We start from the raw sequence: 21,570 nt of genomic DNA on the forward strand, positions 1-21,570 counted from the left end.
AATAATTAGAAATCACTTTTGACAAACGGATGACTCTTTAGATTTCAGTTGGACTTAAATACATATTATGTAATCAGTACTGCTTAAGTTTACATACCTTAAATTAGTTTTTTTTTGGAAAACATTCAGTTTTTTATATTGTGAAGATATGAAGTGACTAATGAAAGACTCATCAGCTTCTATTCTGTTTTTTTAATTCATTATGACAGCCATCCAGTAACTAAATATTGAAATGCATGCTTTGTTTTTCTTTTTGTAGCTCATCACAAAGAGTATATGAGGAATTGACAGACTCGGTACACAAAGGCAGTTTTAGACAAGTAAGTCCTTTCTTCACATTGTACCGCACTTCCCCATACAACCTCCGCTCACATGTAATAGACCCCGTATACAAAGGGGGACCCAAGTTATGTGCCCAGATTACCCCACCTCCTTACCCCAGTGTTGAGCCATGTGATGATGAGGAGGCTACAGGGTATGAGGGAGCAGAGGGGGGTGAGGAGTGGAGCTTGGAGTGTCTACAAACCAACAGTACAGAGTATGATGCTCATCATTTGTCACCGTTGCCTTGGCGAGAGTCATCCAATTGCTCCCGAACAGGTGTATGTGAGAGTCGACCATTGTCTATGACCGATTTTGGAGATAGCTTGTTTGAGTGTGAGCAAGCTGAGCAAGACTTCAGGAAACTGTCAATGGAGCTTAAAGAAACTGATGAAGTGACAGAGGGGGACTCTGAAAAGATAAGCATTACACAAGAATCAACAAGTGAACAAATGCTTCAGCCTTCTTTTGTGCTTCCTCCTGGTCCTGCTACTGCCATGACAGAATCCATGCAGGCCAGTGGACACATGGATGATGTCTCGCGTCGACTCTATCAAGTCCTGTATGGATATGACATAAAGTTGATTGATTCAGATAATGAGGATGTGTGTGTAATGCCTATGAATACATCCCCTGAAGATGCAGTTCAAGCTGGTGTCAGAAAGGATGATGTTCAGGGAGCTGCTAGACCTACAAAGGACCATGAGATTGATATTTATCAGGCCTCTATTTCTGCTGACCCTCAAATTCAGGATACAACCACTCAGGCATTAGCAGGTTCTTCAGATGTCAGTCATACCATTCCAGGTTTCATGTCTCAAAAACCAGAATTCATTAGCTCAGCCAGCTTCATTGACGTGTCACATGACTCAACGTTTGAGCAGGTAGATGTTCATTCAGTAGATAAAGCTATGTCAGCTGAACTTATGTCACCTGAAAATGAGGTTGTGGTATCTGTAGAGTCTACACCTGAAGCTGAAGGGTCTGGATATAGATCCTGTTTACATGAATTCACATGTGATACAATTTGTGATTTTCAAAGCTCAGTTCGTGATAGATCACCTTCACCTGAATACTTGACTGATACAACAATAATACTGACAGAAAGTAGGGCTTCGTCACCTGGTTCAGTTTCATCAGTAAATGAACTGAATTTTCCTGCACCCGATTCCCCCATACCTCAGTTCAGACCCTTGTCTCCCCTCCCACCTCCAGTTTTCCCATGGGAAAGGGGTGATATTGGGGCCTCTGTCCAAGGGCAACGATTATTTTGTGCACCAGGAAGCACATCTATGCTGTTACCTACAGAAGCAGAGGAAAGGCCATTAACACCAATGGTTTCAAACAAAAGACCATTTGGAAGGCCAGTATCACCAGACAGTGAATATAGTGGTGAGAGATCCCTCTCACCTCAGTCATTAACTTTTGACCTAGAAGACAGAGCATCATCACCAGAGTCTGTAATTTTAGAAATGGTGCAGTGGCTTTTTACAAGTTCTGAGGATGTGATGTCTTCTGACTTCAATGACATGAGATCATCATCTCCTGAATCCATAGGGTCCAGCACTGCATATTGTGGACTTCCACCAGATTCCCCTATCCCAGAATTTAGACAAGCTGTCTCTGAGTCTTTTATAACTTGTCAGTGTAGATCATCATCACCAGAGTCTGTGTCATCAGATATGGAATTTGAAACAGCACTTTTGTTATCAACACTTTTTGAAGACAGGCCCTCATCCCCAGAATCTATAGCATCTGTTAATGAATATAAAGCACTGTCACCTGACTCACCTATACCTGAATTTAGTCACAATGAGCCTGACTCAGCTATTGTTGTGATAGGAGAAAGATCCACTTCACCTGAATCAGTATGCTCAGATGTAGAATATGGTTCCATGTCTCTAGCATCACTTTACAATGAAGATAGACCTTCATCACCTGCTTCACTTGTATCTGACAATGAAAATGAAGATGAATCTGAATCGGTTATACATATCATTGCACAAAGATCTCCCTCCCCTGAATCAATAAAATCTGACCAGATAGAATGTGATTCCATAATTGCTGATCGAAGACAGAAATCACCTGAGCAATTAGTATCTGATACAGAGAACAAACTACCAACACCAGTGGAATCAGTATCTGAGTATGATGATGATTGGGTTGTTATATCTTTGTCTGATATTGAGGAAAGACCACTTTCACCAGAGTCACTGCCTGACTACAGACCAATGTCACCACAGTCTGCAATGTTAGACATCAGAGCATCATCCACTGAATCAGACGCATTAAATGAGTGTTTGTCCCCAGATTCTCCCACTCCACAATTTATGTCATGTGTGCATCATGATGTTACTATAAATTATCTTTCATCATCACCAGAATCTGTGTTATCAGATACAGAGTATGAGGCCATGCCATTGCTATCATATTTTGAAAATAGGCCTTTCTCTCCTGATTCTAGTGGATCTGTAAGTGATAATGGGCCATTGCCAAACCCTCTAACTGACCCACCTCTTGAGGAAGACCTGGCACTTGAAACAGCACATGCTACAAATGTTGTAGAGGAGACAAGTGCAGAAAAACAGTTTGAAACAAAAACAAATGTTCTAGAAAAGTCGAAAATTAAAGAAAAAGTTTCAACATGTATTCTGTCAAAATATATTGAAGAAAATACTAAAAAATGTAAAGAAACTGAAACTCCTGAGATACAATCAGTATTACTTGATGGCCGTGAGTCTGGCCAAAACATTGTCACACCACCAGCAGATACTGAGGTCTTGTCAATACCTATACCTTTGTCTTTAACAGAATACTCAGTCGCAGTCCAAAATTTAGCTCATGATGCAGAACTTTGGAAGCTCATCTCTCAAATCCGTGACCCACAGTATGTAGGAGAAACCTCCATGACTAAAACAGTGTTTCAGTTTGCTGGAATAAGGACAGAGTCCTATCAAGCAAAGTCAGATGAAAGTGCTGTCTTCCAATCAGAAAATGACCAAAGATCATTTTCACCTGATTCTGAAGCAGAATATAGACCGATGTCACCACAGTCACTGATGGTGCTGGATGCACTCAGACCAGATTCCTCCCAGTCAGGGAGATCTGTAGATAGTAAGCGAGCTTTAACACCAGATTCCCCTATTCCTCAGTACCTTGCCTCTTTCTCTGGACACTCTCAAGTTTATCACAGATCAGTGTCAACAGAGTCAGTGATGTCAGATCTGGAACTGGAGACTGATTTGAAAATTTCAATGCTTTTTGAGGACAGGCCAGCATCTCCTGATTCAGTAGCATCTATAGACATATACGGGGTACTATCACCTGACTCACCCATTCCTGAGTTTAGACAGTCTTTACCAGAATCAATTGTTCATTCTACATTGGATCGGTCTTCATCCCTTGAATCAATAGCGTCAGATCTAGAATGTGGGTCTGTCTCTTTGTCATCATTCTTCACAGAGGACAGACCATCATCCCCAGATTCTGTTGATGAAAAAAGGCCATTTTCATCTGAGTCACCCATTCCTGTGTTTAGGCAGGCTTTACCAGAATTTGCTGTTTCGCCCATGAGAGAAAGATCCTTTTCACCTATTTCAGTTTGTTCAGATCTAGAATATGGTGCAATTTCTCTGTCACAATTGTTCTCTGAAGTGAGACCATCCTCACCTGACTCAGTAGTTTCTGGAGATGACTACAGAGGTGACTCACCAATACCTGAATTCAAAACAGGGCTGATTGAATTTGTCTCAGTTATTGCTCATAGATCATCCTCTCCTGAGTCAGCGATTTCAGATATTGAATATACACAGTCAAGTGTAGACTTAAGTATTTCCGAACAAAGACCTGACTCACCAGAACCACAAGTTTCCGAGAGAACAGAGAGACTGTTGGGTGGTAGCAGTCAAACCTTACCTCTAAAAGTAATCACAGTGCCAGTCTATAGACTTGTTTATGATGCTGAGCTTTGGAAGTTCATTTCTCAAATACGTGACCCTCAGTATGTTGGGGAGACATTTTGCAGTAAAACTGGTGTTTTTGAGTATGCTGGAACAAGGCTTGAATATGTACCAGCTGATTCAGGTGTGAAAGAGGGGGGATCAAAGAATAGTGTAGAGTTGGACAATGCAGATTCATCTGATGCAGATGTTCTACATGCAATGCAAGCAAAGATTGAGGGAGAAGAGAGACCAGTGTCACCTGATTCTGAGTCAGAATACAGGCCTTTATCACCTGGGGAATTGATATTAATGAGTACATTCAGGTCTGACTCTCCTGAGTCTTTGATATACTTGTCTCCAGATTCCCCAGTTCCCCAATTTTCCATTGAGTTTGCTAACATTGCACAATCCCGGCCATACTCACCAGAATCAGCAGTGTCAGATGAGGAATTAGACATGTGCATGTCCTTACTTTTCAATGAAAGTAGACCTTCGTCACCTAGTTCAATCATATCTCTTGATGAAAACAGGGCATTGTCACCTGACTCACCCTTACCAGACTTCAGACCTGCAGAACCTGAATCAGTTACAGCTGCTTTTGGGTACAGGTCCTCTTCACCAGAGTCGGTACTTTCAGATGGTGAATATGGGTATTCAACTTCAGAGACCTTTACAGAACAGAGAGCGGACTCACCTGAATCAGTTGTTCCCATGTTTGAAGAAAGACAGTCAGATGATGGTCCAATATTTAGAGCAAACAAGCTAATATGCCATCTATATGACTTACATTATGGAGGAAAAGCCTTTGAAAGCAGGGTTCCTGTTGATTCAGATGCAGAAGAGACAAGTAGGCCATTGTCACCTGACTCTGAGGCTGAATATAAAGCTCTCTCACCTGAAGCCTTGAAGTCACTGAGTTTTCTGAGGTCTCATTCTCAGGAGACAGGGAAGTCAGTGTATCAGTATAGATCTTTGTCTCCAGATTCACCCATTCTCCAATTTTCTGTCTCACTTCCTGAATCTCCCATGGAAAGTCACAGGGCACCATCCTCTGAACCTGTGTCAGATAGTGAAGTATTTGATGTTGCCGCTTTTGCTATTGAGTCAAGGTTATCATCTCCTGAATCAATACGATCGGTGAGTAAAGGTAGGCCTCTCTCCCCTGACTCACCAGTGCCTGACTTTAGGACAGAATTACAAAACTCTCTTGCTTTAGTCAGTGGATATAGATCTTCCTCATCTGAATCAGATTTCTCAGATTTCGAGGATTCATTAGGAGACATTCCCTCAGAATTTGGCATTGGAGACAGACCAGATTCTCCTGATTCAGTGACATCAGAAATTGAGATGAGGCCACTCTCACCAGAATCAGTGCCAGAATATAGGCCCATGTCCCCTCAGTCACTGATGTTAATAACAGAAACAAGAACATCATCTCCTGATTCAACAACATCTGTTAATGAGTTAAGGACTTTATCACCAGATTCTCCTTTACCACAATTTATCCAATATATAGAATCAATTATGTTAGTTACAGGTAGCAGGTCATCATCACCTGCATTTTCAGTGTCAGACACTGAAATGGACACTTCATTTATTGAAGTGCAAGCAAGATCATTGACACCTGATTCTGAAAATGAGTCCAGGGCACTTTCACCTGATTCACCCATACCTGAATTTAGGAAGGCTTTAGTTCACCCAACTGTTTCAACTGCTGAATACAGATCCACATCACCTGAGTCAGTTTGTTATTCAGATATAGAATGTGATGATGGGCCATTTACATCAGAATCTGATGAAAATCAAGCTGCATCACCTGATTCAGTGGCATCTAGAGATGAATGCAGGGCCCTGTCACCGGATTCACCTATACCTCAATTTATGGCAAGGGTAGTCGAACGTTTTCCTTCATTTTTTGAGTTTAGATCAGCATCTCCTGAATCAGTTACATCAGATCTTGAGTACGCACCTTTAATTAACTTCCCACCTGATACTGAAGATAGACCACATTCTCCAGAGTCATTAGTATTAGAAGTTGAAGAGAGACCTCTATCACCTGATTCTGAATCAGAGTACAGGCCTTTCTCATCCACAACACTGATGTTAATGTCAAGTTTCAGATCACCCTCTCCTGAATCAACTGGCTCCCCAAATAAATTTAGAGCTCTCTCTCCAGACTCCCCAATTCCAGAGTTTAGACAGATGCTACGGGAGTCCATAAACACATACATGGAAAGTAGATCCTCGTCACCAGAGTCAGTGTCAGATTTGGAAGTGGAAATGGAATTACCTTTCTTGATGTTATTTGAGGACCGACCTTCATCTCCTGAGTCTTTAGCATCAGTCAGTAAATACAGGAGACTTTCACCTGATTCTCCTACACTTGAGTTCAGACTGGCTTTGCCAGTTCCATATGCTAATGTCAGTGGTTACAGGTCATTATCATCTGAATCAGTTGCGTCAGATATGGAATTTGCTCCATTGATGTCTCAGCTGTTTGAAGCTGAGGAGAGACCAGATTCTTCACAATCAGTCTGGTCTCTCTATGAATACCAGTGTTTGTCTCCAGACTCTCCAGTACCCCAATACAACAATTTTGAAGCTACCACATTGACAGCAACGTATAGATCCACATCACCTGGATCAGTATATTCAGATGAGGATTTGGAGATAGATTTGTGTGTCCCCTGGCTTTTTGAAGACAGAGCCGCATCTCCTTGTTCAATTGCATCCAAAGATGAATTTAGGCCTCTCTCACCAGACTCACCCATTCCTGAATTTACACAGGTGACACAAGACTCCTCTGTGTCACATGTGGACTTAAGGTCCCCTTCACCTGAATCATTGTTGTCAGATTTGGAAATGGAAATGGAATTATCTTTCCCAGTGTTTGCAGAAGACCGTCCATCATCTCCTGAGTTGTTAGCATCTCTATGTAAATACAGAAGACTTTCTCCTGATTCCCCCGTGCCTGACTTTAGACAGGCTTTACTAGAGACATATCCTGAGTTTAAAGCTTACAGACCATCATCACCTGAATCAGAAGCTTCAGAAATAGAATACGCTCCTTTGATTTCACAGGTATTTGATTTTGAGGACAGGGCAGAATCCCGTCAATCAGGGTTGTCTGATGTTAGATGTTTGTCTCCTGACTCTCCACTGCCCCAGTACACCATGAATGCACCCACTATATTAGGAATAAGATATAGATCCACATCACCTGAATCACTATGTTCAGTTGAGGATTTAGAGACAGAGTTGAGTATGTCCTGGCAATATGAGAACAGAGCAGCATCTCCAGGTTCAACTGCATCTAAAGATGAATTTAGACCTCTGTCACCAGACTCACCCATCCCTGAATTTATACAGGCACTACATGAGTCCACCATATCTCACATGGACTTTAGGTCCTCTTCACCTGAGTCAGTGTTGTCAGATTTGGAAATGGAATTACCTTTCCCAGCTTTCTTGGAAAGCAGACCTTCCTCTCCTGAATCTCGGGCATCAATTAGACTTTCTCCTGATTCCCCTGTACCTGACTTTATGCAACCAGTGTTTGGATTACCTGAGACAATTTTTGGATACAGGTCAACATCCCCTGAATCAACATGTTCAGATGTAGAATATATTGTTATAAGCCTGGGATCACTAGTTTATGATGACAGACCCTCTTCACCTGGCTCTGGAGATGAATATAAGGCTCTGTCACCAGACTCACCCATACCTGAATACAGACCAGCAATACCTGAACGTGTTATTGTGAATGTTGGATATAGATCACCATCCCCTGAGTCAATTGAATCAGATATTGAATATGTTTTGAGTGAGTTTTTGATGTCCATGAATTATGGTGTTGAGGATAGACCAGATTCTCCTGAATCAGTAGTATCAGAAGTACAAGAGAGGCCACTGTCAGTTGAATCCATGCCAGAGTACAAACCCTTGTCACATGAGTCCACCATATCTTACATGGACTTAAGGTCCTCTTCACCTGAGTCAGTGTTGTCAGATTTGGAAATGGAATTACCTTTCCCAGCTTTCTTGGAAAGCAGACCTTCCTCTCCTGAATCTCGGGCATCAATTAGACTTTCTCCTGATTCCCCTGTACCTGACTTTATGCAACCAGTGTTTGGATTACCTGATACAATTTTTGGACACAGGTCAACATCCCCTGAATCAACATGTTCAGATGTAGAATATATTGTTATAAGCCTGGGATCACTAGTTTATGATGACAGACCCTCTTCACCTGGCTCTGGAGATGAATACAAGGCTCTGTCACCAGACTCACCCATACCTGAATACAGACCAGCAATACCTGAACGTGTTATTGTGAATGTTGGATATAGATCACCATCCCCTGAGTCAATTGAATCAGATATTGAATATGTTTTGAGTGAGTTTTTGATGTCCATGAATTATGGTGTTGAGGATAGACCAGATTCTCCTGAATCAGTAGTATCAGAAGTACAAGAGAGGCCACTGTCAGTTGAATCCATGCCAGAGTACAAACCCTTGTCACCTGTGGCATTGATGTTACTTGAAAACATTAGATCAGTATCTCCAGAATCTACCCAATCACTTGATGAACACAGGGGATTGTCTCCAGACTCACCTCTTCCCTGGTTTACACAAAATGTTCTTGAGACTGCGACAGTAGAGATGCTTTATGGGTGTTCATCACCAGAATCAATATTGTCAGATATGGAATGTGGTTTGGCATATTCTGCTTCATTTGACATAGAGGTCACTGACAACAGGCCGCTATCACCTCAGTCAGAAAGATCAGATGATGAATGCCTCCCCCCTGAATCACCAATACCTGATTTTACGAAGACAATTGTAAAAAATGTTGTGACCGTGAGAGACATATCACCCACTGAATTTTCAGATTCTGATGATTTGTCACAAATCTTAGACCAGCTTTGTACAGATGATAGGTCAGCATCACCAGAGTCTATTGAATCAGATGAGGAAGAATTACTATTGTCACCCAAATCATCAATAACTGTATTAAAAGTCCCAACTTCCACTGAAGCAACCACTGATAGCACTGTTTTATCCACAACAATGGCTCCTACCTTGCCTGAGGAATCAGCCATCATGGTAGCTGAGTATGACCTTGTTTATGACGCTGAGCTGTGGAAACTGATATCTCAACTTCGTGACCCACAGTATGTGGGAGAAACTTTCAGCAGTAAAACAGGGTTTATGCAATATGTTGGCAGCACAATACAATATGAAAGGAGTGTTACAGATGATGAACAAGATAATAAAGTAAAACAAAAAGATGAACAAGATGCTACTGCCACAGTATCCACCTCAGAGGTGACACACCAGTTTGCTACACCAGACACAGCTGTGGCTGATGATTGCTTTCTTCGCCCTTCAAGTGCACATGTCATATCTGACATTCCTGTTCCAGAGTCACCTTCACCAATAATTGAACACATGTGGTCTTCAGGAGAAGCTCCATACAGACAGAGCAAGTATACATTTGAAATACCTGCTACTGAGGCACTAACAGAGTCTGATAATGACTGGGTGGTTGTATCAGTTTCTGATACTGAGGATAATGATTTACGCTATTCACCAGAATCCTTGACAGAGTACAGACCCATGTCCCCTAATTCAGGCATGTTGGTAGGAGTAAGAACATCATCACCAGAATCTGTAACATCAGTCAATGAGTTTAGGCCGCTCTCACCAGATTCCCCCTTACTTGAATTTAGGAAGGCATTGCCAGATTGTGTAACATTTCTGAGATCTGATTCATCTTCACCTGAAACTTTAGCATCAGATATAGATTATATGCTACTGGATTTGGAATCTCACTTTCCAGAAAGCAGGCCATCATCTCCAGAATCCGCCCTGTCAGAGGATCAGAGTGAGGAAAACAGGCCTTTGTCATCTCAGTCAGTGCCTGAATACAGGCCTATGTCGCTGGAATCAGCCATGCAAATGGCTGACAAAAGGGCATCATCTCCAGAATCAATGCCTGAGTTCAATGAGAACAGGTCACTGTCTCCTGACTCTCCTGTCCCTCAGTTTACAGTATTATGTGAGGTGTGTACCACTACATATAGGTCATCATCACCTGAATCAATGGGTTCAGACTTAGAATGTGAGCTTATGGTAACATCATCAAGAGTCGCTGAGACTGAGAGACCATCCTCACCTGAATCCATATCATCTGTCAATGAGTTCAGACGACTATTGCCTGACTCACCAGTGCCTGAGTTTATGAGAATGTTGTCATCTTATTTTATGGATGCTCCCCCTGTTGATAGATCGTCTTCACCAGTGTCTTTCTCATCAGACTCTGAGTTTGTTGCATTACCTATTGATTGTTGGATCGACGATAGCCCGAGGCCACTGAGTCCTGAAACTGCTGAGTCAGAGGAGGAATTAGGCTTATGCTATGATTCTACAGATTGGTTTGTCTCTAAACTAGAATTTTTGAGTCATGTGACATCTCCTTTGTTACCTGAGCAGCCTTCCTCAATGCCTAATAAAAATCCAATGGCTGCATCACCATTACTAATTCAAACTAGTGAGACCAAGTCTGAAGATGGACATGTTGATCCTGACTGGCTAAAAATGGCAGAATCAGAATCAGAAGGATTTTCATACACAAAGCGGATGACGCATGGATCAGAAGCTGAAAGTACCTCAACTTTCCAAATCAATGATGGTGAGGAAAACTTCCAGAAAGAATTTTCTGGGAAGACAGCACCAGTTCAAGATGTAAAAAGAAAGGAAGAGAAGATTCTACACATCAGTGCTGGAGAGTTAAAGAGCAAGACAGCCTCTCATAGGGTAAGAGTGAGAGCATGGCAATTGCAGACTCACTGTACTTGTCTTGGATAAATTCATTAACATGCCACTTGGATGGAGGAAATCACTGCGTGTCTTGATAACTAATAACAAAATGGAGTGCAGTTAACCACTTAATGCTATATACACAATTTCTGTTTTTGTGTTGGTACTCATGTGAAATATCTATGGAAAGCTAAGATTCTTGTGATTCAACTGATGCAAACCATTTAAAGATACAACCACAACAGCAGGTATAATCAACGCCTCTGTCAGACCACCAACAAACAAACAATTAAAAAATTCAGGCAACTCACCTATGAAGCCTCATATTACTCCACTAATCAATAAAACTCCAACAAAAACGGTCTTGTTACATTTGCAAAGGTCCAATCGATCCAATCCAGTAAAATATTTAGTCCAAAATACATTATTATCCGTGTTGAAAGGAACCGCCTGCCCCTCTTCTTTCATATAAAGACCAAACCAATTGGAACGGATTGTGCTGATGGCTGGTGCTTCATATAACCAATGAAATTCCGAAAATGACCATATGCAGTTTTAATGGGTTCTATGCCACAACAAGGAAATTATGCCACCAAAGCACTTGTTTTGACTCTTTTATATGCACAAAGTTCAGTTTGAGGAAGGGAAAAAAGCACTATAATGTGTTTATGCTTCAGTCACTCTGAAGCAGGGGTCCTTTGGAGTCTCCAAATGGCCTTTTTTTGGAAAACACCTAGACATATCCTGAGCATTTGAACTCGGACAAGGTAAGGCTCAATAAAGTGGTCCCATTATGTTTTCCAGCTAATAATTCTCAGCCATAGGTCTGGTATCTGTTTGCAAAAAAATATTCAGGTGGAAATAAAAACCTTCTACTAATCTGTGTTCAGACTCAGACTTCTATTACTCAATGCCAATAGCACTTGCAGTGATTCTGACTGGTGTTACCTTTCAAAAGAGACCAAAACCATGCATGTACTTGCTCATGGGGGAAATGTTGGGTCTCTGTAAATTACAGAGTACAGTCTTGACCTGCTCTATGCGAAAAGTGCCCTGAGATAACTTTTGAATTGAATTTAATTGAATTGAATGTTCTCCAAATAGTTCAAGAACAGCTTTCAATTTACTTTGGGTATGCCTTGGATAGGTGTTTTAGGCTAATTTTACAGGAATGGCTGGAATTTGTGCAAATGTGTCAGGAATGTTACACTACTGAATTGAAATATTACTAATCACTCTTCTTTATTTGTCTAATGCTAAAGATGCATGTTTTGGCTTCACATACATTTTTACATTCTAAACCTAATGAGGTGTTGGCTGGATGGAAAATGACCTGTCACTGCACAGTGATACTAACCTGGTGAAAAATTGAGGCAATTTTAATGGTATATACCAACCTGTTCACTTTCAAGTTAACTTATTTAGATCATGTTGACATTCACTTACAGGCTCCTCTTCAGAGACTAGAGGAAACACAGTTTCAAACTGACGATGAGGTGCAACACAATCTGTTGTCTGCCACAACAGAGACACAAGACGTCAGTAGAATAGGTGTGCTGTTCACTGATGACAAGCCAATGAAATCAGTTCCCCTAGAGCTACCTGACCAGAACTCATATACAACCCACAGAACTGTTACTCCAGTTTTACCTGCATCTGAGACGACATCATGTCCAAAGTCGGGCAGATTGCATGGGTACTCCAACTGGGAGTTGTCCCCCAAGGAAGCACAATCCAGTGAGCTTTTCTCACCCATGTCAAGCCAATTTCTGGTGCCACCAGATTATGAAGCAGTATTTTCAGGGCACCAATCCCTGAGAGTTTCTGAATGTAGTCAAGCCTCCTCGAATGATTTGAGCCCTGTGTCTCCAGTGTTCAGTGACCCCATATCAGCTGAGGTTGTGACTGAAGCCAGCACCAAGGGAGAGTCTGAAACTGCTCAAGACTTCGAGTTTTCACCAGACTTTAACAGAGTCCTCTCAGAATTTGAGAAAACAGTCTCTGACTTTGAATCAGATGAACCAATGGTCCCACCAAAGCAACTGCATGAAGGGTCTGAATCTCCACAGCAATCTGATTCAGATCTGGAATTCTTCGACTGCAGACAAGCCTTCTCTGACAATTCTGAGCCAGAAGAAGTTAAACTGGAGCATGAGATGATCTATCATATATCCGAACCCCCATCCCCAATGCCTGGGAGTAGTCCTGTTACGGGTTTCCTGAGAGGGAGCACTCAATATACAGCTCACCCTTTCCTGAGGGTAGAGGATTACAAGCGCTTCTCTTCTGGCAGTGAAAGTCTTGGTGAATTTGCTTATGATTCAGAGGGTTCACGGGAGTGTCGAACAGAAGGTGACCTCCCTATGTGTGAGGAGCTTCCTTCCAGAGATCAGGCAGGGTACAATGATGATGACGACTTCCTGGGACGGGTAAGAGGTTGAGCATGAGCGCAATGCTGCACAGGCTGGTGTCTTGCCTGGTCAGACTTGTTGTGGTGGTGCTGCATTCGAGACTTGAGAAGATGAAACACACAAGTTTGTATTTTACAGACTAAATGTGTGCTTTGTGCATGAGTGCCTAAACCTTCAAGATAACAGAAATTTAACAACTTTGATGAGCTGCTTTATTAAATATTGCGTCATTGGTGACTGAAAAAGTTGTTTTTCAAAGGTAGTGTGATGTATTTGCAGTTCTTCATTTTGAAGTCAATAATGTTGACATTAACAACCTGCTGTGAACAGATTCTATAACATGAACATGAACCTTGTTCACATCCACACCTATTTGCATCTTTTGATTTCTGCTTTGTTGTTATTACCATCCTTGCAAGTTTATTTCAGTTGAAGGTTTTTGTGTAACTGTGCCTTCTCTTCATCTCACATCACTTATTATGTACAAATATTTTTTTACTTACCCATTCCATTTGTCTCTACATCAGTCTTTTTGGCAAGCCAACATAAAAGTGAGGTTAAGAGATAAGAAGGAGCAGCCACTGCCTGCAGGTGTGTGCTGTAACTGTAACTGTATAGACCTGTTATATTGACCCATGCTGGCTGTGTGCTGTCTCCCAGGAGATAGCAGAGGAGCTAGGGATGCTGTCCTCTGATAGCTCAGAGGAGGAGGTGCTGACCACCAGGGTGGTCCGACGCAGAGTTATCATTCAGGTAAACAAGCATGATGCAGCTGTGCAGCCCCAGTGCACTGTGGCGTGGTGTAGGATGAGTTAGTAGCAGAGATTTAGTGCTCCTTTGTGGGATTTCTTCATGTTACTCTTGGCATCCCTGGATATTCTAATGCCACAGAACATGCCCTAATTCCTACATTTGCTTGACACAGACGCATTGAAGGGTGGAGAAGGACCTCTAATCCACATTTATTTCTTTTTTTGTTTTTTCACACTCACCTACTTTTAATTTTGTCATGTCTGTGCCATTTTATTTGTTCTGTAATAGTAATAATAAAGATTTAATGTTGTTGTTCAAGCCATGATGTGCAGAATTCTAACATTTTTGACTCTCAAACTTTTCCACTTTTCCAATTTTCACCAGGATTGTCACTTTTTCTATGCCATGAAAATTATTTGAAAAATGCTATAATTGAAAAAATTCTACTCATAGGGGCTTCAATATAGACTGTAGATTGCAATCTTTGCTTGATGTCTGTGTGGTTTATATCATATTTTATTCTCTGATGTAAACAACATGTTATTGCTTGTGCCCCTCTGTGCAGTAATATGTGAACTGACAGTGTGTTTGTTTCTTTTTAAAGGCGGACAATTTACCAGATATCCCACCACAGACTGTCACAGAGGAGAAGTACACAGATGAGCATGGGAACATGGTAGTTAAGAAGGTAAGGGAACATTCAAACAGGTCAACACAATCCAAATATTCCAAATTTACAATTAAAATCACAGTACTATTCCATAATTTAATGGCCTACTTAATAAAAACCAGGTTACAGTTTTTACATAAAAGTTATTTCTGTCTGTCTTTCTGTCTTCAACATCAGATTACACGGAAGGTGATTCGCAAATATGTGTCAGCGGATGGCATGGAGACACAGGAAGTGACCGTTGAGGGCTCTCACCAGGAGACAGTGCAGATAGAGGAGGGAGACACTGTCTCCAAAGTGGTGAAGAGAACTGTTCTTCGCAGCGAGGGGGATCAGAAAGAGGTCGGTATCACCTACCTGCTACTTGGACATTGTTTTATTGAACTGTAATGGCTAGCACCATCATAACTGTGTTACTGGGTTTCCATTTTATGACTTGTACCTAGTCTATGTAGTTTATAAAAATTATGTATTGTTATTAATCCTTGTATGAAGGGCTGTGGTCTATAACTGCCATTGTTCATGCATGCATGATTCATTGCAACTATGAAACTGCACCTGCTATCATTAATGAAGGAAAGTTATTTTGCTGCATTCAAGAGTTCTATGAATGTCAAGAATGACATTCTGACTTGGAAAAATGCAAAGCTGTGGCTAGAATACCATGCATGAAATGCCCACAAAGTTTCCAAGAATTAGGTGAAACACACCCATGAAAATACCTGTGTGACATGTAGACAAACAATAAATAAACATTTGAAATGTAATGTTGCTCTGAGCTAAATGCGAACATCATCATGTGCACAATGACAATGCATGCTGATATTTAACTAGTAATTAGTTTACCATGTTCACCATCTTAGTTTAATATGTTACCATGCTAACATTTTCTTATTAGCACTGAACAAAAGTCCTTGATATATTGAAATTTTGACCTGATGATGGCGCTAGATGAAATGTCAGGGTAGCACAATTATTACAATTCATCTTATGGGGAACATGAATGTCCAAATTTCATAGCAATTCATGTAACATTTGTCAAGATACTTTTGCCTGAACCAAAGGGGTCTGTCGACACTGTTATCAACACAATAGTCAGAAAGCCAAAAGCTAAGAATTAGTTGTCTCCTCAACTGTTAATACATAACAGTTGGGGTCTTGACATTGTGTTGTGTTCTCTTCAGTTGACCTTCTCAGAGCCCCTGGCCTTGGGCGCCACCACAGCGTCAGAGTTTGAGGTGGAGCCAGTGCAGGGTCGAAAAGTTAGCAAAGTTGTCAAGACAACGGTGGTGACAGGCGAGAGGATGGAGAAACAGATGGGAGACTCCTCGCTGGCTGCAGATCTTCCCTCAGCCAGAGAGGACTTTGAGAAGGTCAGTGTGTCCAAACTAGAACAAGAACTGATTTCACATTAGATATGTAGAAAATCATCTATTGGTGATGTTGAGCAGGTCTTGTCAGGTATCTAGTATTTGTCTTTCCTCTTTCTTCCTTCTGATCCTTCTCTCCTCCCTCGTTCTTTCTCCTCCAGGCATTGAGTTATGCTGGAGGCTTTGGGAAAGTGCTACTTCCTCATTTAGTAGAGAAAGAGATTGTGCAGGACGACGGTTCTGTGGTTAAAAGGTTGGAAGCATGGGATTGTGTAGAAATGACCACAAAGACATGCGTGTTTACTAAGAGGGCATTTTGTAGGTCAAGATGGAAGCATAGTGTGATTCAACAGCTGTATTGCCTAACCTTTAATGTTACAGGCCATTAAAATGTTGTGAATGTAAGTGATGGGAACAATGGCCAAATCTATGAAAATAAAGCCCAAACAGTATGTATGTAAAAGTATGTATTTAATGCTGGCAAAATTGCATGGTTTGCATTGAGTTTCTGAGACAACAATTAAGTTATAGACAGTTCACTCTTAACTTGGCTACTCTACTAATTTGGTTTAGGGTCACATGTAAATGTAAATTGTCTGAAAACCACATAAATAAGAGAGGCTCAATCAAAATGCTTGGAGTGCACCTATTTTATCTAATTGTAACATGGAAACATAACAATGGGTGAGGACTAAAAATCAGAGGGCATATATGGAAGTCTGAAGCTGCCATTTTTAAAAATAAACAATTTAATTGAATTCAAATTTCATTTTCCATTTGAGTGCACATGATGAATGATAAAATAAAAAATTTGATTTTGATGTTTGAAATGAAAAATTTCAATTTGATTTGATTTTCCATTTGATTTTCAGTCCAGTCTGTTTTTATTTTACACCATTTTCCCCAATCACAAAAGTCTGTCTTGACTGATGACAAGTGGTATTATGAAATAAAACTGAACTAAAACTAAAATTAAAACAGCTGCAATGAAAAAGATAAAGTAACATTTCATAATTATATACTAGATTTTAAGAAATGTATTTCACAATTTTATGTTTATACAGTATTTTTTGTGTATTTATTCATATATTTTTTATTTCATAATGTTGTATGTATTTATTTATTTATTTAAGATTTGTAGGCATGAAAAATAGAAAATGAAGAAGTGTGTTTTCTGTTTCCATTTTGAGTATTTTTTGTATTAAATTAAATAACTGAAGTCAAAAAATTATACAAGGAAAAAATTCACTAATATGGCAGTGTTGTGTTATAGCAGTGCTTTGGAGTATCCAGGACATTATTTGTTAATGGAGTTTTCATTTAATTCTGGCATTAATTATGCAATGTAATGTGCAATTTCAAACATTAAAATAATTAATGGGGAAAATGTTTTACCCATAAACAATATGTTACAAAAATTATAATGAAAATTAATGGGATTTTTATGTTTTATTTTTTGATTACATCATGTGCACATAAACTATAAATTAAATTTCTATTTGATTTAATGACACTATTTTAATATTGGCAGCCCTGGACTTCCATAGTAAGAGCATGACTATTGTACTGAAGTCATTCTTGGTTTATTTAATGGAGTAAAGCCTGGTCTGCCAGGGTTAGGGTGGTAGACATGGTCAGTGACTGACAGTCCATCAGAGTTAGCTGGGATGTGGTGTAACTGTTCTTCTTTGCTTCCTCTCCTTTGTCCCTCCACTCTGCAGAAGCCAGATGCGTAAGTCGCGAACCCAGAAGAGGACTGTGGTGAGGGATGCCCAGGGGAAGCACGTGCACCTGGAGCGTCTGGACGACACCCCAGACGCCCTGCAGCCCGACGCACTGCAGCAGCACCTGCACCGACTTCTTCAACACTACTGCGAGGACAACCAGGAGAAGGAAGATGAGACGGATGATGACAGAGAAGATGAGAAGGAGGAGGAGGAGGAGCGTTTTGACTGAGCAGCTGCTTCCCTACATCTTCCACTGAAGCCTTTGGTGACGTACTCTTCCTCAGATCATGATGTTCCAGATCCCTTTCTTGTTATCCTCGCTGATCACTGGATTGTTTTTTTTCTGTCTTCTTCTTTTTGTGGAATAATGGAACAGTATTTCTGTGCTTTATTTTGTGTTTCATTTGCTCCTTTTGTGACCAAAGATAGCACCCCTCATTTTTCGGATGAATTTTTTTTTCCGGTGTTACCCATGTTTTTACCTTTTGGCTGCTGTGGTGTGATTAAGGTATGACGCACCAAAGGTGGATCCAAGTCAAGGGGGCATCTTGGACGTTCGCCTCATGCACGGGCCTCTTCGTGAAGAACTCTTGTAAACATTTGTACATAGAGGAGATGAAAAAATCATGCTTGGACTGGGAAAAAAAAAGAATAAAAAAAAAATTCAAAGCATTTAATACATTAGCCCACCTAAACCTGCTGTACATGCACCGATTCAGCTGGAGAATGGCCACGGTACAGATGAGATTAATGTTACATAGGAGTGAATGAGTGTATCATCATGGACTCTTTACAGCCAAACATCAACCTGTTGATCTGTTTACAAAGAGGTGTGCACCTTTAGGCTGTGTGATCACACCTTTTGTCTTCCCATCATGCATCTGCTCTTTTTTTAGTTTATGTGTCTGTCCTGCTAACGTGTGTCGTGCATTCACATTTTATCCGTCACAGAGCTGCCACCTCTGTGTGTGTATATACAACGTGTCATTTGAAAGAAAGTAGTGATGAGGAATGTTTTCTGATGCAGATCGAGCACTTACCCCGCTGTCCTCATAACTCTTAAGCTGTGTTTCACCTTCACACGTGCTGCTCCTCACCTTAAACTGCAGCACTCACATGATTGTCCTCCATCAAGCCTTTTAAAGGATTAGACCTATATTTTTCTTCTTACTGTCAACGAACCCCATGAAAAGACACAATCCAACAATGAATTGATCTACTTACAAGTATTGTGTGTGTGTGCAAAGTCTGATATATCTTATTAATATGTCTTATTATTGCTGTAGACCTTTGTTGTTGTCCAAAAACACTAACACATCAGAGAGCCACACCGCTGCACTGGGTCACATGTTCTCTCATCAGGTACATTTTCAATTCTTTGATTTTGAAAACACTACAAACCGCTGTTTTATCATGGGACAAATAAGTCAACGTGAGGTGTAATATTATTAACAATTTTTAGATTTTATTTATGCTGATGAATTGTTTTGTTAAAATTAGTAGACGTGTGTTAACCTAAAGGGGCACTTCACATGTTTCACATGTCAGTCTACTTATCAGCCCAAGAAAACTGTTGTATAATGTCTCAATATTGTCAAGTCTGATAAAATGACCCTGATGATGTCATGGTGATGTCATCAGGGTGATCTCAGCTTGTCCTTGGAGACTAAATTATAACAGAAAGCCTGCGTTATAAAGCGTGAGTTAAAGTGTGTAGTGTGAGTGTGAGTTAAAGTGTGTATAAAGTGTGGAGTTAAAGGGTTGTTTACAGAGCAGTGTGTAATGAAGATGATGCTATTGACTTGCATTATGGGAAATGTAGGATTAAGGATTTTTTGGAGTTTAACCCATACTAGGGACTAAAAGTCAGGATGTCTCTTCTCACTTCTCCTGACAATTTTGAAATTTGTGTTGTGTTTTCTAACTTTTAAGTTTCCTAACTTTCTAGAAGTGCAATATAAAATGTAGTGTGAGTGTCCCTTTAAGACCTGATCAACAAAGGAACCAAAAAACATCCTTTGAAACGTTTGCTAAAAACTACAGTGAGCAGCTGTTTTAGGAAATTACAGAGCCTTTTTAAAAATAAAACTACTAGCTGTTTTTAAAGATTGACATCTTCAGCGGGAACCAATGAGCTTGGAGCTGAGAATCACAGACCGTGCAGGAAAGGAGAAAACTATTGAGAGACAGACTAACACATTATTGATTTGGTCTTTTTATGGGTTTTGTTGACAGAAAGAAAAATATAGAATAACAATCTGATCCTTTAAGATTGTAGTCTCTACACAGAACAGATGCTTTGCTTTAACTTTTGTCTTGTTATCACTGCTATCAAAGGATCAACACATCATCTTAATTTCTGAGCACAGGTTGACTTCCACATACGTACAGACCCTCTGCTTATCAGTTATCACACATACTTCCTTATTTATTTATTGCTGTCTGTTTGTGATCCCTGTAAACTCCGGCGTTTGAAGCTGAGAGTGGTGTGTGTGTGTGTGTGTGTGTGTGTGTTTGAATGTGTTCTAAACCTAAAAGTAATGACAATTTTTTTTTTTTTTTGCCATTGTAGACAAACAGGATTCAGTTTGAAAGTTGGTAGAAACATGTTGAGACTGATGAAGTGTGTTTGGTGTTCATCTACAGTTCACACTTTATCTATGTAACAATACAATCCTACACGTTGCCATTTACTTTGAGTGTGATCCAATGGAAGAATAAAAGAAATGTCAAAAAGAGACCACCGATTTGATAACTGAGCATCTTGTTTCCATGGTGATAACAATATATACATATAACAGTGCTATTATCTATGCGGGCATGTATGAGTTTATCAAATTATTACTAAAAAAAAATAAACCTGAAACGCTAACAAGGCATAGCAGCTGCAGTGTGTACATGGCAGACAAATAAAACTGTACATGTGTCAAATGTGAAGTGATGTGGTTCTTTCAAACAGCAGCTGAAAGCAGCCGGAGGTGATTCTCAAGACTTCAGTGAAGTGTTGAGCAGTGCAGGAGTGTCAGAGGTGAAACGTTTGGCTGATATTTCACTATAAAACTTCAACAGAGTTTATTCAAAGTGAGAAAAATGAGATTTATGCAAATAAATAACGGAACTGAACACAAAACAAACTGAGCTGGTGAACAGTTCAAAGCAGGAGGCTCTGTGGTTGGAATTTAGTGACAGTATTTTACTGTTACAGCTAGTTATTAGTTCAGCAGTTATTTTTGCACGTAAAACTGGCAAATTAACTGAATTAAACTTAAAAAATAATTAGAAATGTTGTGACACAAATGACAATGACACAAAACTATAAATTCCTTCATTATATATCAGTGGAGGCTGGTCCATAGCGGCAGAGGAGGTTGAACCTCTATTTTTTGAGAGGCAAAAGGGAGATCAAAATATAAAAAAGAATATTTGGTTGAAATAAACCATTATCAAATCTCAGTATTTATAAAGTATTTTTTCTCTCTTCTTTGGAAAAAATCCATTATTGAAATTCTGTTTAAAATACTTCAACAGTGACACCTGGTGCCTGCTGACCTCCGC

The 21,570-nt window shown here is 40.2% G+C and overlaps 1 protein-coding gene across 1 annotated transcript in view; it reads left to right on the plus strand.

The window, feature by feature from the left end:
• Nucleotides 1–20,755, plus strand: part of ank2b (ankyrin 2b, neuronal) — a 215,058-nt gene extending 194,303 nt beyond the window's left edge. Inside the window, exons 45-51 of the mRNA XM_042400881.1 lie at nt 260–320; nt 14,156–14,248; nt 14,853–14,936; nt 15,096–15,260; nt 16,103–16,291; nt 16,450–16,541; nt 18,010–20,755. Of these exons, the coding sequence (XP_042256815.1) occupies nt 260–320; nt 14,156–14,248; nt 14,853–14,936; nt 15,096–15,260; nt 16,103–16,291; nt 16,450–16,541; nt 18,010–18,244 (919 nt within the window). The 3' untranslated portion in view covers nt 18,245–20,755. The remainder of the gene's footprint in view (nt 1–259; nt 321–14,155; nt 14,249–14,852; nt 14,937–15,095; nt 15,261–16,102; nt 16,292–16,449; nt 16,542–18,009) is intronic.
• Nucleotides 20,756–21,570: the final 815 nt, after the last annotated feature.

This window comes from Thunnus maccoyii, chromosome 22, assembly GCF_910596095.1.
Source record: "Thunnus maccoyii chromosome 22, fThuMac1.1, whole genome shotgun sequence".
Lineage (NCBI taxonomy): Eukaryota > Metazoa > Chordata > Actinopteri > Scombriformes > Scombridae > Thunnus > Thunnus maccoyii.